This window comes from Carassius auratus, chromosome 14 (assembly GCF_003368295.1).
Source record: "Carassius auratus strain Wakin chromosome 14, ASM336829v1, whole genome shotgun sequence".
NCBI lineage: Eukaryota > Metazoa > Chordata > Actinopteri > Cypriniformes > Cyprinidae > Carassius > Carassius auratus.
In genome coordinates this window covers 9,602,311-9,622,442 of record NC_039256.1, presented here as the reverse complement: position 1 = coordinate 9,622,442, position 20,132 = coordinate 9,602,311, and the positions used below count along the sequence as shown (strand labels likewise).

Below are 20,132 nucleotides of genomic sequence, written 5' to 3'. Positions count from 1 at the left end.
AAAAGTACAAAGTCAGTAACAAAGCATTTTTTAATCACTTGAAATGAATTATATTTTGTTAATAGATTATTAAGTAGATGCTACATTTGGTAATGCATTAATAGGTTAAATACAAATAGCAAGTTCTTCATTTATTAACACTGTAATTAAACAATTATTAATGTTTAATTAGCTCATATGTAAAGATTTAGATCGTGTTTTTCATCCTTTGTTGTCCACCAGTAAACCGTACATAACTGATGAACAGCATTAAATCAGTAGTGGAATTGTTAATGGTTTTGGTGGTTTTCACTTTAGGTAACAAAAAAAGACCCTGTTTAGACCTAATTAAACATCAAGTAGTAATAGTAAGTGTCCCTCAATGTGGAGTATAAGTGTGAATCAATTCATTTTATACATGAACATTTCTTTAATATTAATCATTTTTAATGTTTAATGAGTTTAGTTTTAGATGCTGTCGATAAGCAATTATTGTATTTTTGTGTCTGCAAACATAACATACTAAAATGTAGAATAATTTGTGTGACTGGCAGATTCCCCCAAAAGTACTTAAGTAGTAGTGTTTTTAGTAGTAGTAGACTTTAATTAGAAGAAATGTTTGCTCACTCCTCCTCACACACTTCACCGGGGTTTGAATAAAAGCTATTACAAAGCTTCAGATTTCTGCACAATCTCCTCAGGTACTGTTTAGATATATTTATATTTATATATATTTATGTTGGACCCAACGACAGTACGTCCTGGAGAGAAGATGAGGGGGGTAAGGCAAAAATGAGTCCTGCAGATTGCTGTAGAAACTGAGGGGAAAAGCTCTCAAAAGTTTGACCATTAAATCTCCCATGACAAGGTCATGATATGACAACAATATACTACTGAGGCTAACAGCTAACCTTGTAAAGCAACTTAAAGGGTTAGTTCACCCAAAAATGAAAATTATGTCATTAATAACTCACCCTTATGCTGTTCCAAACATGTAAAGCCTCCTTTTATCTTCGGAACACAGTTTAAGATATTTTAGATTTAGTCTGAGAGCTCTCAGTCCCTCCATTGAAACTGTGTGTACGGTATACTGTCCATGTCCAGAAAGGTAAGAAAAACATCATCAAAGTAGTCCATGTGACATCAGAGGGTCCATTAGAATTTGTTGAAGCATCGAAAATACATTTTGGTCCAAAAATAGCAAAAACTATGACTTTATTCAGCATTGTCTTCTCTTCCGTGTCTGTGTGAGAGAAAGTTCAAATCAAAGCAGCTGGATTTCCGGTTCGCGAACGAATCATTCAGTTCACCAAATCGAACTGAATCGTTTTAAACGGTTCGCATCTCTAATACGCATTAATCCACAAATGACTTAAGCTGTTAACTTGTTTAATGTGGCTGACACTCCCTCTGAGTTCAAACAAACCAATATCCCGGAGTAATTCATGTACTCAAACAGTACACTGACTGAACTGCTGTGAAGATGAACACCGAGCCGAGCCAGATAACGAACAATAGACGGACTCGTTCACGAGTGAAGAACCGGTTGCATCGGTGTTCAGATCACCAGTAGTTCTTTCGGACAGTTTGATTCAATAAACCGGTTTAAGAAAACGGTTTACCAGTTCTTTTGCGCTCGACTTAATGGCGTCATTGGTGATGATTGCCCTTGATTCAAGCCTTCGGTTTACCCGCGCTCATAACACTAGCACAGAATCAGTTCAGAATCAATCACCAAAAGAATCAGTTCAGTTCAGACGCTCTGTGTGTCGATCTGCTTCACGCTGAATCACACATGCGCAGTATCATCAGCTCCTCGGTTCACCAATCGGACGCGTCTGACAGAAACGGTTCTTGACTTGTGAATGAGTCAATGTTTTGTTCGTTATCTGTCTCGGCTCGGTGTTCATCTTCAGTTCTCTCTTCACAGCAGTTCAGTCAATGTACTGTTTGAGTAAATGAATTACTCCGGGATATTGGTTTGTTTGAACTCAGAGGGAGTGTCAGCCACATTAAACAAGTTAACAGCTTAAGTCATTTGTGGATTAATGCGTATTGGAGATGCGAACCGTTTAAAACGATTCAGTTCGATTTGGTGAACTGAATGATTCGTTCGCGAACCGGAAATCCAGCTGCTTTGATTTGAACTTTCTCTCACACAGACTCGGAAGAGAAGACAATGCTGAATAAAGTCGTCGTTTTTGCTATTTTTGGACCAAAATGTATTTTCGATGCTTCAACAAATTCTAACTGATCCTCTGATGTCACATGGACTACTCTGATGATGTTTTTCTTACCTTTCTGGACATGGACAGTATACCGTACACACAGCTTCAATGGAGGGACTGAGATCTCTCGGACTAAATCTAAAATATCTTAAACTGTGTTCCGAAGATAAAAGGAGGCTTTACATGTTTGGAACAGCATAAGGGTGAGTTATTAATGACATAATTTTCATTTTTGGGTGAACTAACCCTTTAACTACAAGAGCAGCATTTGTATAGGGGTTATGAGACAAAAATAAATAAATAAATAAATAAATACATTTACTGATGGACAAAAACTGTGTAAAATACAAACCAGAAAGTCAATACAACCCTACAATACAAAAGCAGTCCAGTTTTATTTGGTGTGGTATTAAGTATATTGTTGGCTTAAATATATGCATGGTTTTATTTTAAGGTGTCCTTGTTACAGTATAATAATACATTTAATCACAGAGTAATATTAATTAACTACATGTACCACTATAGGGTTAGGATTAGGGTTTATCTTAGGGTTAGTTGCATGTAATTATGCATAATTTATAATTATTTTAATAGTAAGAACATACAGTATAATGTTAACAAGGACATCTTTAAATAAAGTGTTACCGTATACTTTTATGTTGATGCCTCACTTCACATGGTTTCATATTTTGGGCCCTGTTAAAGGTGCTTATCATTCAGAGAATGAGGTTCATGCAGGTCAAATGAAATATCATGTGAGCGCTCTTATTCATTTGATGTGAGGTTTAAGGAGATTTTTAAATCTTTTGTCAGCATAACGTCTAAATGCAGTTTAACACCTGGATGTGACTGGCCAAACACAGCAAGCACTCGTCAGAAATGTAACTCCCATTTCCATTATCATGAGATTCATCTTACAAAATAAATGTAAAGACAGTTAATAGTGTCCTCGGTTTTACCATCAGTTCAATCCTGAAAGAGGAACAGAGTCACATGACAGACAGTGATGAACGTGCAAAACGCATTTGAACATTCAATAGCAAATACTTAAATAACAAAACATACTTACGGAAACTGATTCAGAAGCGCCATATTGTCGTAGCAAAGTCAGAAGTACCTCCTCTCCTAGGTCCCCAAACGGTCGTCCATAAAATGTGTTGCTGTTCTGTTGTAAGTAATCTTAAAGATTTCTAAATGCATCTACTTTCAGAAGAACAAATAAAGTGTGTTTACTTTCTCCTAGATACGTGTTTGAACAAGCTGTTTTAGGGGGTTGTGGACATGTCTTAACTTTGATAAAGAATAACTCTTTGGATTTGAGACTTTAGTCTTTGCAAATTTACAGATCTTCTTTATGCACCAAGAGCTTTCATTCAATATGGGCCAAGCAGAGAAGATACCAAACACCTCCACGTTTTGATTTAATATTTAATATCTTTAAGATTTAATATCTTAATATCTTCACTCGTGAAAAATCCTCTCACCGGCCCCCGCTCCCTCTAGTGAAGATATTACTGCGCCAAGACGAAGTGCTTACAAGCACTTGCCATGGTATTCCGCCATACAATATAGTTATCCATTTTACACGCTTAGAAAAGCACAACGTTTTGTTTTGTGTTACCGTCCTAGGTCGAGGTACACGAGTAACTATATTTAAATAGGGAAAACGTGGAGGTGTTTGGTAGCTTCTCTGCTTGGCCCATATTGAATGAATGGGCTAAGCTAAGTGCTTTCAAAGTGTCACCGCGCGCCAAAGCGATTGAGTGCACGCACTGAGACGAGAGAGGTATGTATCAACTCGTCTTAGTTAAGGGAAAAACATAGTTTAATATGAAAACACGGTGGAGTATCCCTTTAAGGTTGGGACGAAGTTTATGGCAAATACATAAATGTGACCCTGGACAACAAAACTAGATTGCACAGATACATAGGTGCATCAAAAAAAAAAAATTAATATCATGAAAAAGGTCTTTATTTTTGTAATTTAATTAAAAAAGCTAGCTTTCTTATATTCTAGATTCATTACACACAAACTGAAATATTTCAAGAGTTTGTTTTAATTCTGATGGTTATGACTTACAGGAAAAATTAAAATTCAGTATCTCAAAAAATTAGAATTACAGTCCCTCCAGAAAAAAGGAGATTTTTTTTTTTTTGTGATTGTTGCGGACAAAAATAAAAAAACAAAAATGTTTTCTTAAAAAATGCGATGGAATATGCTGCATATTTTAGCAATTTTATGCGATGAAATTGCGTGAACTTGCAAAAACTGCGGTTTGATGAAAAAGAGAAAAAAATGTGATTCTCCCAACACCTTTTTCTCACTAGGCTACTACCTTAATGTAAAGAGTAATTTCTTATTACTTCCTATGATAAGCAAGCATACTAAATCACAGAATATTTAAGTTGCAATCTCTTACTGCAACATAAATTATATTACATACTACTAATATGTCTCTGTGTACTGGAAGCTTAGGTCACTAAAACAAATTCCTTGTATGCGTAAGCATACTTGGCAATAAAGCTCTTTCTAAAGCTCTTCTAAAGTTCTAAGTTCTAAAAATATAATTACAACTGTAAGTTTTTGGTACTGTTCTGTAACAAAAAAGTGCAATCTTACAACTGTAAAGTTGCATCAACTTCTGAATGAAACTACAACAGTGTTAGTAGCCTAGTGAGAAGGGGGTGTTGGGGAATCACCTTTTTTTCTCTATTTCTTCAAACCGCAGTTTTCACAATATAATTTGGCTCCACTGTGATGTAACAAATCAGGAAACTGCTTTGTGTGGGGTTTTTTTGCGCTTATTTTTGTTGGCAAATAAGAATGATTTGCGCGCTTCAAGTTTCACCCTGGTTTCTCCGCGGAGTTTGCAGATTATGTTCACGTCACGTAATTACGTCACTTCATAAGGTTCCCATGGCAATAAGGGGAAATTGCGCTTTACTTGTGTGAAGTAAACGCAAAATTTTTCAACTTTCTGCTAATATATATGTGAGTTTTTTGCAACTAAAATACGGGGATTATGAAATCATGCTAGCCCCACATATTTTGCTTTCTGAAATTGACAATTTATGCGGCAAAAGAGCGGGGTATTTGAAAAAATCCGACCCCGCATAAATATAAATTGGCTGATTATGCATTAAATCAAGCGATCGCATAATCACGTTTTTCTGGAGGGACTGGAATTAGCCTACTGACTTGACAGATGTCCAGAAGACGATCATCAACACCCTCCAAAGGAGGTAAAGCACAGAAGGTCATCGCTGAAAGGGCTGGCTGTCCACAGTGCTGTATCAAAATATATTCATACAAAGTTGACTTCTTTCATAAAAAAACGTCTTTTGTCTTTTTTTAGATTAAAGTAAATTTGGAAATCAAGGTATGGAGGAAATCTGGAGAAGCACAGAATCCAGTGTGAAAGTTTCTGAAGTCAGAGATGATTTGGGGAGCTGTGACATCTGCTGCCAGGCTTTATGGAGATGCTGACTTCCTCTTTCAGCAGGATGTTAGCACCTGCCAGTAGAGCCAAACCACTTCCAGGTGTTTTGATGACCGTGATATCACTGTGCTTGATTGGCCAGTCAACTCACCTGACCTGAACCTCACAGAGAATCTGTGGGGTGTTGTGAAGAGGAAGATAAGTAACATCTGACAAACAATAAAGAGGAGCTGAAGTCCGCTATCGAAGCAACCTGGGCTTCAGTAACACCTCAACAGTGCCACAGACTGATCACCTCCATGCCACGCAGCACTGAATTAGTGATTCATGCAAAAGGAGCCCCGACAAAGTATTGAGTGCATAATTAAACTGCTTGAACATTTGTTTTCTAATTTTTTTTTTTTTTTTTTGATTGATCTTTAAGAAAAAAGTTTGAGATAATTTTTAATTTTCCTAAGCTAAGTCATAACCATCAGAATTAAAACAAAAAACGCAATGAATGAATGCAATGGATAAAGAATATAAGGAAAGTTTTTAAAATTAAATAAAAAATAAAAAAAAACCTTTCCATGATATTCAATTTTTATTAGATGCACCATTTGTAGCAATAGGAAAAAACACATTGTATGGGTCAAAATGAGCGATTTTTTTTATGGCAAAAATCATCATGCTCCATGAAAAAACGTTTGTTTGTTTGTACCCACAGTTTCCAGGGCCCGTATTCACAAAACATTTTATCTTACCACTAAAAGTTCTCCTAAATAGCATTAAAAAATTTAGCGCAGAGGCTAACTTTGCTACGGAGGATGTCAGCTTGCTTATTAACTATTCCCACAGTGATTGGCTGACAGTCTCTGTCAGAGATTTATTCATAGAAATATTGCAGAGCACAGTGTTATTTTGCCATACTCAAATAAAGATTTTAAAATGCAGGCTGTCAAAGTCAGTTAATCGTCAGCCTCCTACACGTATGATTCTCAAAATTAGTGAATATTCATATAAACACAGCCTTTTAATTAACAAGAGTAAAATAATCCTGGCTGATATTAAGACATGCAAACCAAACTGGATCAAGAACAGCGGTTACCTCTTGCCCAACTGGTTAAAGACACAAGGATATAATCAAAAGGACAATCTGAAGCTGGAATAACCTCCAAAACCAAAGGTGGTGTCTTTATAAAAGCTCACTATCATCAAATATTTAGACAATGTTTACATTCCAAGGCAGACTGCCAACAGCATCAGCTATTTTAGGATCGTTTGTGGCTTGGTCTTAGTAACTCAGGACTCCTCTTCCCTGCTCCTAACCTTTCACAGATTCAGGAGCTAGATCTAGATCTTCAAAGCTTTGTGAAACACTTTTAGAGAAAAACCTAGGAGGAGAACACAGAATATCAATAGGTTCTCTAAATGTAAAAGTCTTGCAAAATGCCTCGTAGCAACACTTCAAAGTTTGAAAATCTGGATTGATCTTGATCACTTTTTAATTAACTGGAACAAAAAATGGCTTAAGGATTGAATAGCTCTGCTCCCAACCACTAGACAACATGAAAACAACTTAGATCTTGTTTTATGAGAAACTGATCACATCAGAGTTTGATTAATCTAGAACGAACACCAGCCAATGGGCTCAGCAATATGAGCTTAATTCAAAGGGAAAAATAGCTCCATACCCCTCATTTATAGCATAGGCTCCTGAAAACATGACTTCTTATGTTAAATTGGCATTTCAAGTAAATGCATCTGGATTTAAGGATGTTTAGATACAAGACACAAATACTGAGGAAGAAGTTCATTGTTTTGCAGTCCATGGGAGATTTCTGACTGTTTTATTCAGTTTGAGGAAGGGTGAATGAGACATTTGGAGACCTGCAGAATGTTATGATATTTATTGGGTAAGCTCATGCAATTTGTGCTTTGTTTATCAACATTATCAGCATCCTGCTTTATGTGGTGGATTGTGGGATTGTTAGGGACTTAATGTACCAGAATGATTGTGTGATTGAGAAAGCCCTTGACGAGTGCCCTGACACTGAACTAGAGACACAGTAACAGAATACAGTACGTGTTATTACCCACTTTAATGGCATAATACAACACTTATAAGCGGATTAAAAGGATTTTCCTTGAATGATTTATTTAGGCCGTGTTAATTTCTTACATCTGAAAAGTGCTATTTGCTAAAGGAAATACCTGAGTGTGAAACTATTTCTGAAAACAAAAAAAGCTTTTTGAAAGAAATACTTATTTTGATTCCTTCGTACCAGTAGTCGTCCTTTCAGAAAATAACTGAAATGCATGAGTTTTATCTTGCATGAAGAATGTTAGTCTCCAACCACAACTGGAACAAACACACCAATATCTAGATCACGGGCTTGCGTTTCATTCAACCAATTCAACTACGAATTACGCCAAATCTACTACATCCATTTACGCTGTAACTTCAGTGAGATTTCCATCTGTCCAGATGATGAACCATTAGAAGAGGCGTCTCGCAGTTTCTAGGAATCTGAAATATTGTTAAAGCGGTTCAATTGGAAATCACTTAAAATACTTTCTGTTCGGAGACGGAGCTTATAACGAAGGTTTTTACACATGATGACGTTGGTGTGAGCATTACAGATTGGGAAGTCCCTCCAAATCCACCCTATATGAGAGCCACACAGATCAACAAGAGCTAGATATCAAGGCATGAGTCGCTGAGGTCTTTTACACGCAAGTACTGCTGAAGGATGGCTTCTGCTTTAGGATGTCGTGTCTACCTTTGCCCACCCGCTAAAAAATAAATAACTCAAAGTGACATTATGAAAGCAAAAGGTGCTCTTAATGTGATTTGCATTTGTTAATGTATACATCTATTATAGCGTAACCGAAACTTGTTGAAAATATTCACAATCGATTCATACTTACTCAATTCAGTGCAAAAGAAATAAAATAAAGATACATGTAAGGCATGACTCAAGAGCTCAGAAGTGATTGGCAGTACGTGCACGTTCGCCGTGTTGTGAACGTTTGATTTTACACAAACACTGGATTTGGTAATGGTATTCACAAAGCTGAGGAACGCCGGAGACACCGGGATCTGGGATCGAAAATGCACTGGTTCAGATACCACAACAGTACTGCTCAAAGTAACATCATGATGGGTATAAAACGGTAAGGTGCAGTAAAATATGCGGTCTATCCTGAATAAGGTCTAGGATGATGCTGAGACCAGGAATATATCACCCATTAATGTCATTAAAAACCCATGTCATTTTCTTCCATGGAGCACACAATCACTGCAATGCTTTTTCCATTTTAAAGTTTACAGCGACCAGCTCTCAAAGTCCAAAATGAACACAAAAAGTGCACAAAGTCTACATTTATGGTGCTTTTTCATCCTTTTTGAAGCCTGACGGACAGCTGTCAGTAGATGCTATTCGTTAATGAAAGAACGTTCTGTGAAACGTCTACACAAGGGCGAGTACATTTTCATTTTTGGGTGAACTATTCCTTTAATATAGAGGATACGACTTGCTAACAGAATTTAAGCAAAGTATAAAAATATAGGCATCCCTGTTTTCTTTAAAGACGGAGAGAGGTGTGACATGATCATCTTGACCAAGACCATACTGTTCTGTGCCTGCACATTAAATCAGTCCTCAGGACCCACTGCTGTTTCTCTTTTCAGACACACTCAGTTCATGGATCTCTCTCCTAAACGAGCTGATGGTCTGAATCAGGTGTGTTAGATAAGAGAGAGACAAACGTGCAGAGCAGTGGGTCCGAGGACTGAAGAAAGCTGAGAAACACTGCATTAAATAAGAGGGCTGTACATGACACATGGAGCAGAAAGAAAGAGCGTTAGAGCAGGGTTTCTTTGTGATGGCGCAGTATGTGTTGGTTCTTTTCCGACGGCCGTCTGAAACCCTTCTTGCAGTAGTCACACCGGTGCGGATAGTCTTTAGTGTGGATGGATATGACGTGCCGTTTGAATCCCGAAGCGTCCGTAGTGTTGTACTCGCAGTATTGGCACTGATACACCTTGCGCCCGCTGTGCGTCTTCATGTGCTTCTTCAGTTCGTTCTGATGCCTGAATCCGCGCTTGCACCGCTTGCACTTAAACGGCAAGTCCTTGGTGTGAACGGACAGAATGTGGCGGCTGAGCGCGAACGGGTCCGACGTTTTAAACTCGCAGTGCCTGCACTGGTGCACTTTATTCCCCTTGTGCGTTTCTGCATGCTTCTTCAGTTCGGAGGGCCTGTGGAAGCCCTTCTCGCAGACGTCGCACTTGTGCGGGAAGTCTTTGGTGTGCACCGAGATGACGTGCCGCTTCAGGTCGCTGGAGTTGGTGCTCTTGTGTTCGCAGTGTGGACACTGGTGAGTCTTATGGCCCTGGAAGATGTCCGTGTGCCTCTGGAGCTCCTGGTCGTCGGCGAAGGCCTGCGGGCAGTGGCCGCACTTGAAGGGCAGGTCAGTGCCGTGTTTGCTCTTTATGTGAGTCTTTAGATTGGACTGGTCTGCACACTGGAAGTCGCAGTGCTCACAGTGGTAGGGCTTCTCGCCCGTGTGCGTCCGCATGTGCTTCTTGAGCTCCGACGGGTGCCGGAAGCCCTTGGCGCACTCGACGCAGACGTGAGCGAAGTTCTTGCTGTGCACAGCCAGCAGGTGTCGGTTGAGGAGCCCCTGCTCCGCCGTCTCGTACTCGCAGTACTTGCACTTGTGCAGCTTGGGCTCCTTGTCTCGCAGGATGAGCTTGTTGGAGCTGAGCGGGCTGGCCTCGTGGTAGCGCCGCGTGTACTCGGTGTACTCCGGGATCTTCTCGCTCTTGATGATCAGCTTGTGGCTGTCCAGGTGGTTGTGGAAACTCACCTTCTTGTTGGTGGTGAAGTCGCAGTCGGTGCACTGGTACTTCTTCTTGAAAATGTGGTCCGGGTGATTCTTCATGTGGCGCTTCAGGAAGCCGCGTGATTTGAACTTCTTGCCGCAGATGTGACAGGGGTAGACGGTCAGGGGCTGGCCGTCTGGACCAATGATCACAGCTGAAACAGAAAGAGAGCATGGACTTCTGTTGTGAGACAGGATATCCAACAAGAAATCCGAAGTTAATGTGTAAACAGTCAGTTATGCTTTCAGAACAGGACAAAAGATCGGATATGCAGAATGCAGCCTATTAAAGCTGCCACTGACTATGATCTCATCAGTAATAATCAAACAGCAATAGTATTGAGCAAAAATGAAAAACCCATAACTATTATCTGTGAACTTTCGGATACTTAAAGCACTCTTAGATACTGAAAGAATATTTTTTTTATGCTATATACATTTTTTATGAAGATCCTGAAGAATCATAGCGACTTTAACAGCTACTGGTTTCGTCTGATCATCCTCTTCACATGAGTAAAAACGTCATTGGTATAACAGCAGAGCGGACTGGTATACGGTCTATTTAAACTGACCAGTGTTACCTTTTAAATGTTTAGTTGACTGGATTTTATTTTGATAATAAACAGACTGCGGTGTAAGTTTGAATTGCTAGAATATGCGTGTTCGCCCCGGTGCGCGACAAAAAATAAATAAAAAAACCTTTTCAGCAAAAGTGTTTACTTTCATTTCTGCACACTCACAATAAAAACAGAAGATTTGTGCTTTTATAAAATAAAGGAAACAAACAGAATGCATTTTCATCCTTTTTTTCTGTGAACTTGTTTATGGAGCGCCACACTTCTGTTTTAAATCAGTTATCTTAATTATTTAAGTCAGATGTATTTCGCATATTTGCAAAAAACAATTATGAAAACAAATTGTTATTTTTATGTCAGGCCTATTACTTATATAGGCTATACATTTTTCTTAAAGCATCCTGTTATGTCCCAGGGCTTGAGAACCTGTGCCTTAGCTAGGTCCATGCAGAAACTTGTGAATGACATCACTTGTACATCCCTACCTACTGTATGAGACGTGTACAGGTGAGGCGGATCATACCTGTCTGGCACTGGCGTGTCTCTCCTCTCCTCTTCTTCCTGATCTTTTGTTTAAGTGCTCTGCTTGTGCTGATGCTGTCAGAGATCTGCAGGTAGGGGGTGGCTGCACCATTCTTACTTTCAAGACTGCTTCCTGTGGGAAAGCCATGCCTGGTAAGGAGTTTGGATTGGACATTTACACGCTATAAAATCACTAAAGGAAAGGAGAATGTTTCTATAAGTGTTATGTTAGAAGACCGATCGTGACTGTGAGCTAAAAGTCTGTCATCAGTTATTGCAGCGTTTCAGAGTTGTGAGTTTGCAAACCTCATAATTCAGTGGTAAAAATGTTACATTTAAATTAATAAATAAGATTGCAATAAATACATTGAATTGCAAAAGAATGTGATTCAGTCTGATGTGCTGCTTTCACTTTAATGTAAAGCTTCAAAGTCAAAGCAAATATTAATTCTGTTTGCTTGCTTTTTTAAGTCTAAATAAAAAAAGGCTTAGTTGTTTGTAATTTGGAAAGATTAAAAATGAAGATCCTCAAAATAAAATAAAAATGTATAAATTAGCAGTATATTATTTTGTGATTATAAAATGATTATAAAATAAACTGTAAAAAAGGAATAAGATTTTAAATACTTAATATACAAACAATCAATATAAGACGATAACTAAACAAAATAGTTTTCCTGTAATGTCATGTGACTATTAACCATCACCGGAGAACCATGCAATTTATTGTTAAATTACTGCAATTTTAACTTAAATATTTTCTCGACATTCACCAGTAATTTAGCCAAAAGGATTCTGCTGAAACCTTACCCTGAACTATCACATGGCTTCACAAAACTTTAAATATAGTCATATTTGGAGTACCTTACTAGAGTATGACACTATTACGCTACACAGAGTTCAGCTAGAATTATGTAATTTTGATTAACTATTCATATAAATCAATTTCTATCTCTCCTGCAATATAAATAAAGTGAAGGACCATAAGCAGTGGCCCAGGCAGCGGGAACGAAGGTCTTGTTGAGCGGTGCGTCCTCCAGCTGTGCTTCAGTGATAGCAGGAGCTTCTTCCTCCCCAACGATGACCTCCATATACACCTGGTCAGTCATCTCTGAGCAGTCTACATTCAGGACAGAGAACAGCTTGAACATAACTCACATGTGCGTGTGACTCTTCTTAAAGAGAGATGGAGAACTCACTGATGTCCTCGTCTCCTTGGCTGGTGTCCTTCACAGCCATGTAGAGCATCTTCTCTCTGGTCGGTCTTCCTGAAGCGGCCGGCTCCAGCGCTGCGTGTCCGTTGGGGAAATCACTCTCCTCCACCACCTCGGTGCTGCCTACACACCACACAGAGTCATTACTGTCAGTCTGAGTCAGAAGAGCTTATACAGGGAACACAAAATGAATCCCAGTGGCTCCTGACGATATGAGGAGGTCTTATGAAGCGAAACGATCTCTCTGTGCAATAAACTGAACACTATTTACAACATATTCGCTGTAATCCAGAGCCTGTCAAACAGCACCTGATTATTGAACTAAGTTATCTTTTGCGCTAATACTGTCAAAACAGACAAGGTTTACGTGTTGTCTAAAAAACGTATATGTGTCTGTATATTAGAGGAGTGCTGGTCTTAAATGGTCATTACAGGGATACATCACCCTAAAATGTATTTTCTGCCATTATTTACTGATGCTCAGCTTGTGCCAAACCTGTATTAATTTCTTCCTCGTGCTGAACACAAAAGAAGATATTTTGAAGAATGTGGGTAACCAAAAAGATGCTGGTCCACACGGAGTATGATAGAATAAGAAAAAAGAAACTCATTCAGGTTTAAAACCACTTCTGAGTGAGTAAATGGTGGTAAACACTATGACAGTATTGACAGACAGCTGACAGAATTTGTATTTTTGGGTGAACTATTCCTTCAACGTTAATAAAACAACAAAACACAAAGAGATCCCTCACTGCTCTTGAGTGAAGACATTTAACAGAGTTGCTTTAGGAATCAGCTCATATAGTATTTTATTTGTCAATTTTTTTATTCAATTTCTTGAATGCTCTGCTAAATACACCTATTGTGCTTGACAATAAAGCACTGTTTGATTTATTTGTATATTATGTGTAGTGGTAATGTGTATCTTTTTGTCATTCTTTTATCTTTGTTATTAGAAAATAAGAACAAAGATTTTTAGCCTAAATATCTGCTATTGTTTTTTAGTTTTTTTGTCTTTATAATAGGGAAATGAGATTGCTTGTAATGCTCAGACATCTTGCAAAATAGTAAAATCGTGAAACATAATATATGTAATAAAAAACTATTTTTTCTGAGGAAACAGTTTGACTCGACCGATGAGCCGCTGATATGAGCCTGTGTGAATCGACGGAGTGGGGTTTATAGTTCCTCATGGTTTACATAAAATGTTGAGCTAAAGAATGCTTATGTTTAACATAATCACATTAATTTAGCATAACGGAGTATACGTGATGCCATTGCATGATTACATTAATGAACCAGTGAACTGAAACAAACTGTCTGAAAGAATCAGTTCATGGAAAAGAATACGATTTCCCCGTTTCCTGAGGCTCTGGATTACAGGGAATAATGTTGTAAACAATGTTCAATTTCTTGCACAGACAGATCGTTTCACTTCATAAGACCTCATTACCAGGAGACACGGGTATTAATTTTGTGTTCCTTAAGCTTTGTGTTGAATCTCAAAGGCGGACAGCCGTTGATGTGCATTTTATGAATCATCAGTGATCACAGTTTCAGCTAAAAAATGTAAATTTCTGAATGAATTATCCCTTTAACTTGGTTTTTGTACCTGTTGGTGTTTCTTTCAAATCCTTAAACATAAGCAACAATTACAGTGACTGCACAAGTATGGAGTATGGAGTCTAGGGCTGAAACGATTAGCCGACATTATCGACAATAAAAAATGTTGACATATTTCTGTTGTTGAGCAGTCATTTGATCTCATAAGAGCTAATATAAGAGCTTGCAATAATGTGGTTTGACCAGTGTGGCGCTGTAGAGCAAGGTTGTAACTCAGCTATCCTGGATAAAATTCAAGAGAAGAAGACAGCGCTTCAGAGCAAACGCAGACGAGGAGGGAAAGCAATAGTAATCCTGTGCACCTTTTAGTACAATTTATTTTTTTTTTCTTGCATGTCATGTGCGGGGCTCAGTACTAAGCTGCGTTTGGATGAATATGTAAATATATGCTGCGCTTTGCTCTCAATAACAAAATAAACACAATAAGATCTAACAGCAGTGAGAAAGCAGCAGTTAAGAAAGCATCGGATTACAATTTTTGCAGTAGAGATCCTTCAATCAAGGAGCTTTAAATTATTAAACATGAAAAACCAGAGTCAGTGTCACTTTCAGTTTGAATTACAAATTGGAAAATACCAATTCATGAGTGAAATAAATCAACAATTCGTTGATTAATCATTGTAATAATAGTTAGATTAATCGATTATCAAAATAATCATCTGTTGCAGCCCTAATGCAATCAGCTAGAGGTACTGATGTGAAATGTGTTCCTTACCTATTTCCACATCTTCATCTCCATCAGCCTTAAAGATGTAAACTTTAATGACCTCGGAGCTGAACTCATCCTCTTTCGAGCCCTCGTCATCGTGGCCCACGTCTGCAGTGATCTTTAAAGGTGCGTCTCCAATGTCTAGCTTTTCCCCGACCTCATCCACTGCACAGAAGACACACATCAAACACTGCTGCGGATCCAATCAATCCATCCACAGTGCAAGCATTTCACTGCATCTCTGACTGAAAATAGGGGTGTACGCACTGGAAAATGTATTTAGGAGAATGAGTGTGAATACAATTTCTTAAAGAGCCTAACTTACACAGTAGTCTAGAACAAACTTACTGATTTCTTCCAGTTATTTGTGGAAAAGCAAAGACAGATGAGAAGCTGTTCCCACCTTATGATGCAATCACACTGCAGCAGGGCCCTATGAAATCAGGTTTATTTTTTCCTAAATTGCAATTGTTTTTTTTTTTATATTAAATCTTCTGGATTCTGTTTTTTCCTTTTTTTTCTCGACTCCTTAAAATTAAATGGCTTATCAAAAAGCATGTCTAACAAAAATTACATGTTTAGGGCCCTACAAAAAATGTTTTTTCCTCACCATATTTTTTAATTGTTACCAAATTCTGTTTTAGAATGTCTGATTATTTAAATCCATAAAACAACCGATTTCTTTTTTTTTTCAGCATTGTGCAGTAGCTAATACAATCTTTCGTAGACGTGTTTAAACACAATAAATGTAAGAAACACATTATTCAATGCTTTTTACATTTGCATTAACTTCTAGATTCATATATTAAGATGCACAAGCAAGTGTTTAAACATTTAAACTACTTCATTATCACATTCTTAATGAAAACTTACCACTGACTCAAACTGTCAGCTCTGCTGCCTTTTCTTTTGCTTTTAAATCTTTATTATAATCCTTCCTGCGGTTCATAAAGAACTTTGCTTTCTTACCTCCGCAAGTGCCATCTATTTTTGCCTGGTTTCTCTAAAAGTGCTCTTTGTCTTTAAACCTAGCCAGAAAACCATAGCCTGTGTGCTGACTGTAAAACACAGGAGACTTTAATTCTATGCATTTACAATGTAATTTCCACATTTGTGTCAATCCATGTTCATATTTACAGCAGACAATGCGCTGTTGCATTAATTCAGGGCTTGCAGCAAAGCGGAAAAATAGACTCGGTGTTTAAACTATCCTTGCACTGCTTTGCGTTCTGTTAAATTAAATTATTGTGCTTGAATGTGTCCTTATATCCCCTTATTAAGCTAAAACACATAATCAGAAAAATTTGCATTGCACCCCTACACTACTTTTTTTTTATTTTTCAACTTAGGAGCACGTGTTCCTTGGGAAAAAGGTAAGCGTCACGCCCTGATCCATCAATCCATGCAACAGCAGACTCACAGGAGATCATGAGGTAGTCCTCCGAAGTGCTCTTCACATCCTCCTCCTCCTCCTCTTCATCCACTGCTTTAATGACCGTCTCTGTGTCCGTCACCATGACCTCTGCGGTCACCAGCTCGTGGTCCAGCGGGCTCTGATCGTCAGGAGACATGAGCTCAGCCACAAACACCTGATCGGGCACCGTCTCCTCCATCAGGTCAGCCTCTTGGATGGCCACCTCGGCCCCCAGGATGGATTCGGACATGATGTCAGGACCCTCCACCACCTCAGCCTCCAGCATGATGCCCTCGTCCGTCACCATCACGGCCTCCGGCACTGACACCACAATGTGCTCGCCGTCGATGTGGGCCAGGCCTCCCATCCCTGCATCACAACACAAACATTACCCTGACTCCAGATACACATCTGATATTTGACTCTACTAGTGGGTGCAGGACACTGTAGATCATTTACAGTAGTGAGGACAGCTAAATAAAGTGAGCTGTGACATATTATACCCAAACATTCCTCATACAGTGGACTAGCCATCAAAGTTTGGGATTACTTTGACCTGACCATGTTTTAGTTAAGTGTTTTTTCTTTAATTGCTAATGAGATCTTTTTATACCAAAGACTGAACAAAATGAAGCATTGCTTGGTAACTGGTTGAGCTAAATTGGTATTATCTAATTTTATTATTAAATTTAACAGCTGGCTGTTATTTAACCGAATCCATTGAACACACCTTTCTATCAAAGTTATCTGACATTATCAAGATGAATCTGTTCTGACAGTTTAACTCTGAGTTATTCTCATATTTTATAAACCGTTTCTAAACTATAGCGAATAAACTGTGAGAATGTGAGAAAGGTGTCTGAATACATTTTGGTTTGACTGTATGTGAGGCTTGGTTGATGAATACTGAGGAGTTTCTTTCTAAAGCCCTGTCATCATTTACTCACACTCATGTCGTTCCAAACCCATAAAACTTTGGTTAATCTTCGAAACACAAATGAAGATATTTTTCAATCAAACATGAAAGGTTTCTTTCTCTCTATTGAAAATTAAGGTTACCAAAATGTACGCATCGCGTCTCTAGACCCGCTCTATGACGCATCTGATCCATAGTCCACGCTTCCATGCTCTTTATAAGCGTCATCAAACCACGCGATTCTTATTGTTTCGGTAGTGCGCCCTCTAGTGGCAGGTCCTACAACCTGTATTTTTAAGTGGATGATTTCTGCCACATGGTGGAAAACAAACACTTTTCAAATGAAAATGAAATGCGTGTACAACTCTAACCAGCAGAGGATTCCTCTTTACCTCATGTGCCATTTCCACTCCCTGATGTTGTGCTTTTGGATCATTATAAAATAACTATCACAACAAAAGTGTCCAATCATAGAAGATCTTCATCAATCATAGCAATTTCAGGAGTGACTCGTGGAACAATTTAGCAAAGCCACTCCTGTAATAAAACGTAATTGTAATTAAAAGAGAGAGCACCATTATTTGTAAATTATGTCAATTTTCATTTTTGGGTGAGCGAATACTTTAAGTGACGACCAGTGTGTGTGCTTATGGACACAGAACACTCATGTTAAATCAAAAACAAATAAACGAACATATAAAATCATCATTCAGTGCAGTGCTATTTAATCGACTCTCTATTTCGCTGACGGTTCCTTACCAAAATCTGGCATTATCATGGTATGGGGCATGTTTAGATCCTTGTGAAGCTCCAGGATCCCTCCACCTTGATCCATGATCTGAGGGCGCTCCACAACACTACACTGCGCTGAGCTAAAAATATTCATATAAAACACATCACAGTTCATTGATGATGAAGCATCTCTTCCGTTCACAATAAAGGCACGTGAGAGCAAACGCTTGCTGTTTAACACACCTTCACATCTGACAGCGGCTCCCTTCATGCAAAACCTTCACGAACATTAAACACGTCTGTGAATCTGACATCTGGGAGGAAAGTGTCTGAAAGAGAGAAACAAAGAAGGAAATATGTCATGCCATTTAAAGACAACCTCAGGGAGGTTTTAATTACAAATTACTGTTTGTTTCCAAATACAAAATTTGGAGAGAAAAATTATATCCTAAAACATAGATCAATGCATACAAGCATGGCAGCAATACAAACTGCTGTTTATTAATGTTTCCATACATGTGCGAGACAGTCTACCCTTATAACACTTTTATTAGCAGTATGTATAAATGTTTATTATTATACACTGAATAATAACAGTAAAGTGGCTGGCCATAATTATATACGGTTAATAATAGTAATAACAATTTGAAAAATATAACTTTTTTTATTTCATTTTTTATTAATGTTCAAATAACAATCATACAAACATCACAGTAATTCAAATTACAAACATACAGGCATCACAGTTCGTAAACAAATACTTGAGAAATATAACATTGCTGAGGGGACTTCCCACATGACGTCATATATCTGTATTTGAAAATCAGTTTAGTCTCTGAACAGACGAACGGTAATGTAATATTTTCAAAAAAAAAAAGTAGTGTGTGAGAAAGAGTGTGAAATCGCTCTCTGTGCTTTGATCGGGGCGGTGTTTGTGGTGAAGATGATGATAAACTCGTTAAACCAAATTTACGAATCCTACTACGTCCAAGACTTGACTCATGAATATTAATGTCGTTACGCACCAGCGCAGTTACGACGCAACGCCTGAAAGACCTCATTAATATTCATGAGGCCAGTCTTAGCCAAGCCATAGTAGGCTTTGTATTCGACAATAACCAGTCCGTTCGTGACCGAGTCTCTTCGAAACAAAGTTACGAGCGTTGTATCGACTCAATACAATTAGAAACATACACAAAATACAATATTAGGTTGTAAGATCCACTTTAATATAACAGAAGAAATACGCAGTTAAAAGCTTGCGCAAGTGCAGCCTCGTTACTGCGCCATCTTGCCCTCCGCCATTGCACTATATGCTAAACGGCTAATAGCATTAGCTACCTAATATGGCAACACGTAAATGACTACAACACAACCAGGAATGCAACAAAAACGCGACACGAAGGTGTACTTTCTGCATTTACTTCGTACATGACTGCTTTTTAGCCACAAGCGTGGCGGGCAGTGGCCGGAGGGACTAGTTTTGGCGCGAGTGTGGGGCGCTTCCTCACGCGTGGCCGACAGGGCCGCCGGCGACCGTTTCACACACCTGCCGCACAAATCCAGAACGCTTTACCTGCTCCGTGACTGCCTTCGGAGCGTTGAAGAGTTTCGAATCCCGGCGAATCTGTCGTGATTTATTATCGTTAATTTTCCAACGGTAGCACTACTGCGGCCTGTACATTGAGGATCCCAAACGCTGTTTTCCAGGCCTGAGCCAATCACGCTGCTCGATTCGTTGCATCAGCCAATCGGAGTACTCGTTTCTAAGCCTCAGCCAATCAGAAAGCTCGTTGACAACAGCAAAGGGAGGGGCAGAGCGAACGCGCGGCACGCTTTTACGTCACCTCATACGATAACAAACATTGCGCTGTCTTCCAAAACAAGTCACAGTTCAATTAGCATTATGCT

The 20,132-nt window shown here is 38.7% G+C and overlaps 1 protein-coding gene across 2 annotated transcripts; it reads right to left on the bottom strand.

Annotated features, from left to right (window-relative positions):
• Positions 1 to 7,521: 7,521 nt before the first annotated feature.
• On the bottom strand, positions 7,522 to 19,948 carry znf711 (zinc finger protein 711). Of its 2 annotated transcripts, none has more exons than XM_026279815.1 (9): positions 19,798 to 19,948; positions 18,465 to 18,550; positions 18,249 to 18,361; positions 16,580 to 16,942; positions 15,166 to 15,324; positions 12,813 to 12,950; positions 12,596 to 12,733; positions 11,615 to 11,746; positions 7,522 to 10,671 (listed from the first exon to the last, which is right to left on the bottom strand). In XM_026279815.1, the coding sequence occupies exons 3-9, from the start codon at positions 18,322 to 18,324 to the stop codon at positions 9,494 to 9,496; spliced, it is 2,184 nt and encodes a 727-aa protein (XP_026135600.1). In that variant the 5' UTR covers positions 18,325 to 18,361; positions 18,465 to 18,550; positions 19,798 to 19,948; the 3' UTR covers positions 7,522 to 9,493. The 2 variants fall into 2 exon arrangements, with proteins under 2 accessions (XP_026135600.1, XP_026135601.1); XM_026279816.1 differs by having other exon boundaries at positions 9,494 to 10,671; positions 19,771 to 19,938.
• Positions 19,949 to 20,132: the final 184 nt, after the last annotated feature.

Coding starts and splice junctions, on each gene's coding strand:
- znf711 (XM_026279815.1), bottom strand. CDS start 18,324: ATGGATCAAGGTGGAGGGATCCTGGAGCTTCACAAGGATCTAAACATG. Junction 16,943..18,248: donor CATGATAATGCCAGATTTTG/GTAAGGAACCGT, acceptor GTTGTGATGCAG/GGATGGGAGGCCTGGCCCAC. Junction 12,951..15,165: donor AGATGAAGATGTGGAAATAG/GTAAGGAACACA, acceptor TGTGGTGTGTAG/GCAGCACCGAGGTGGTGGAG.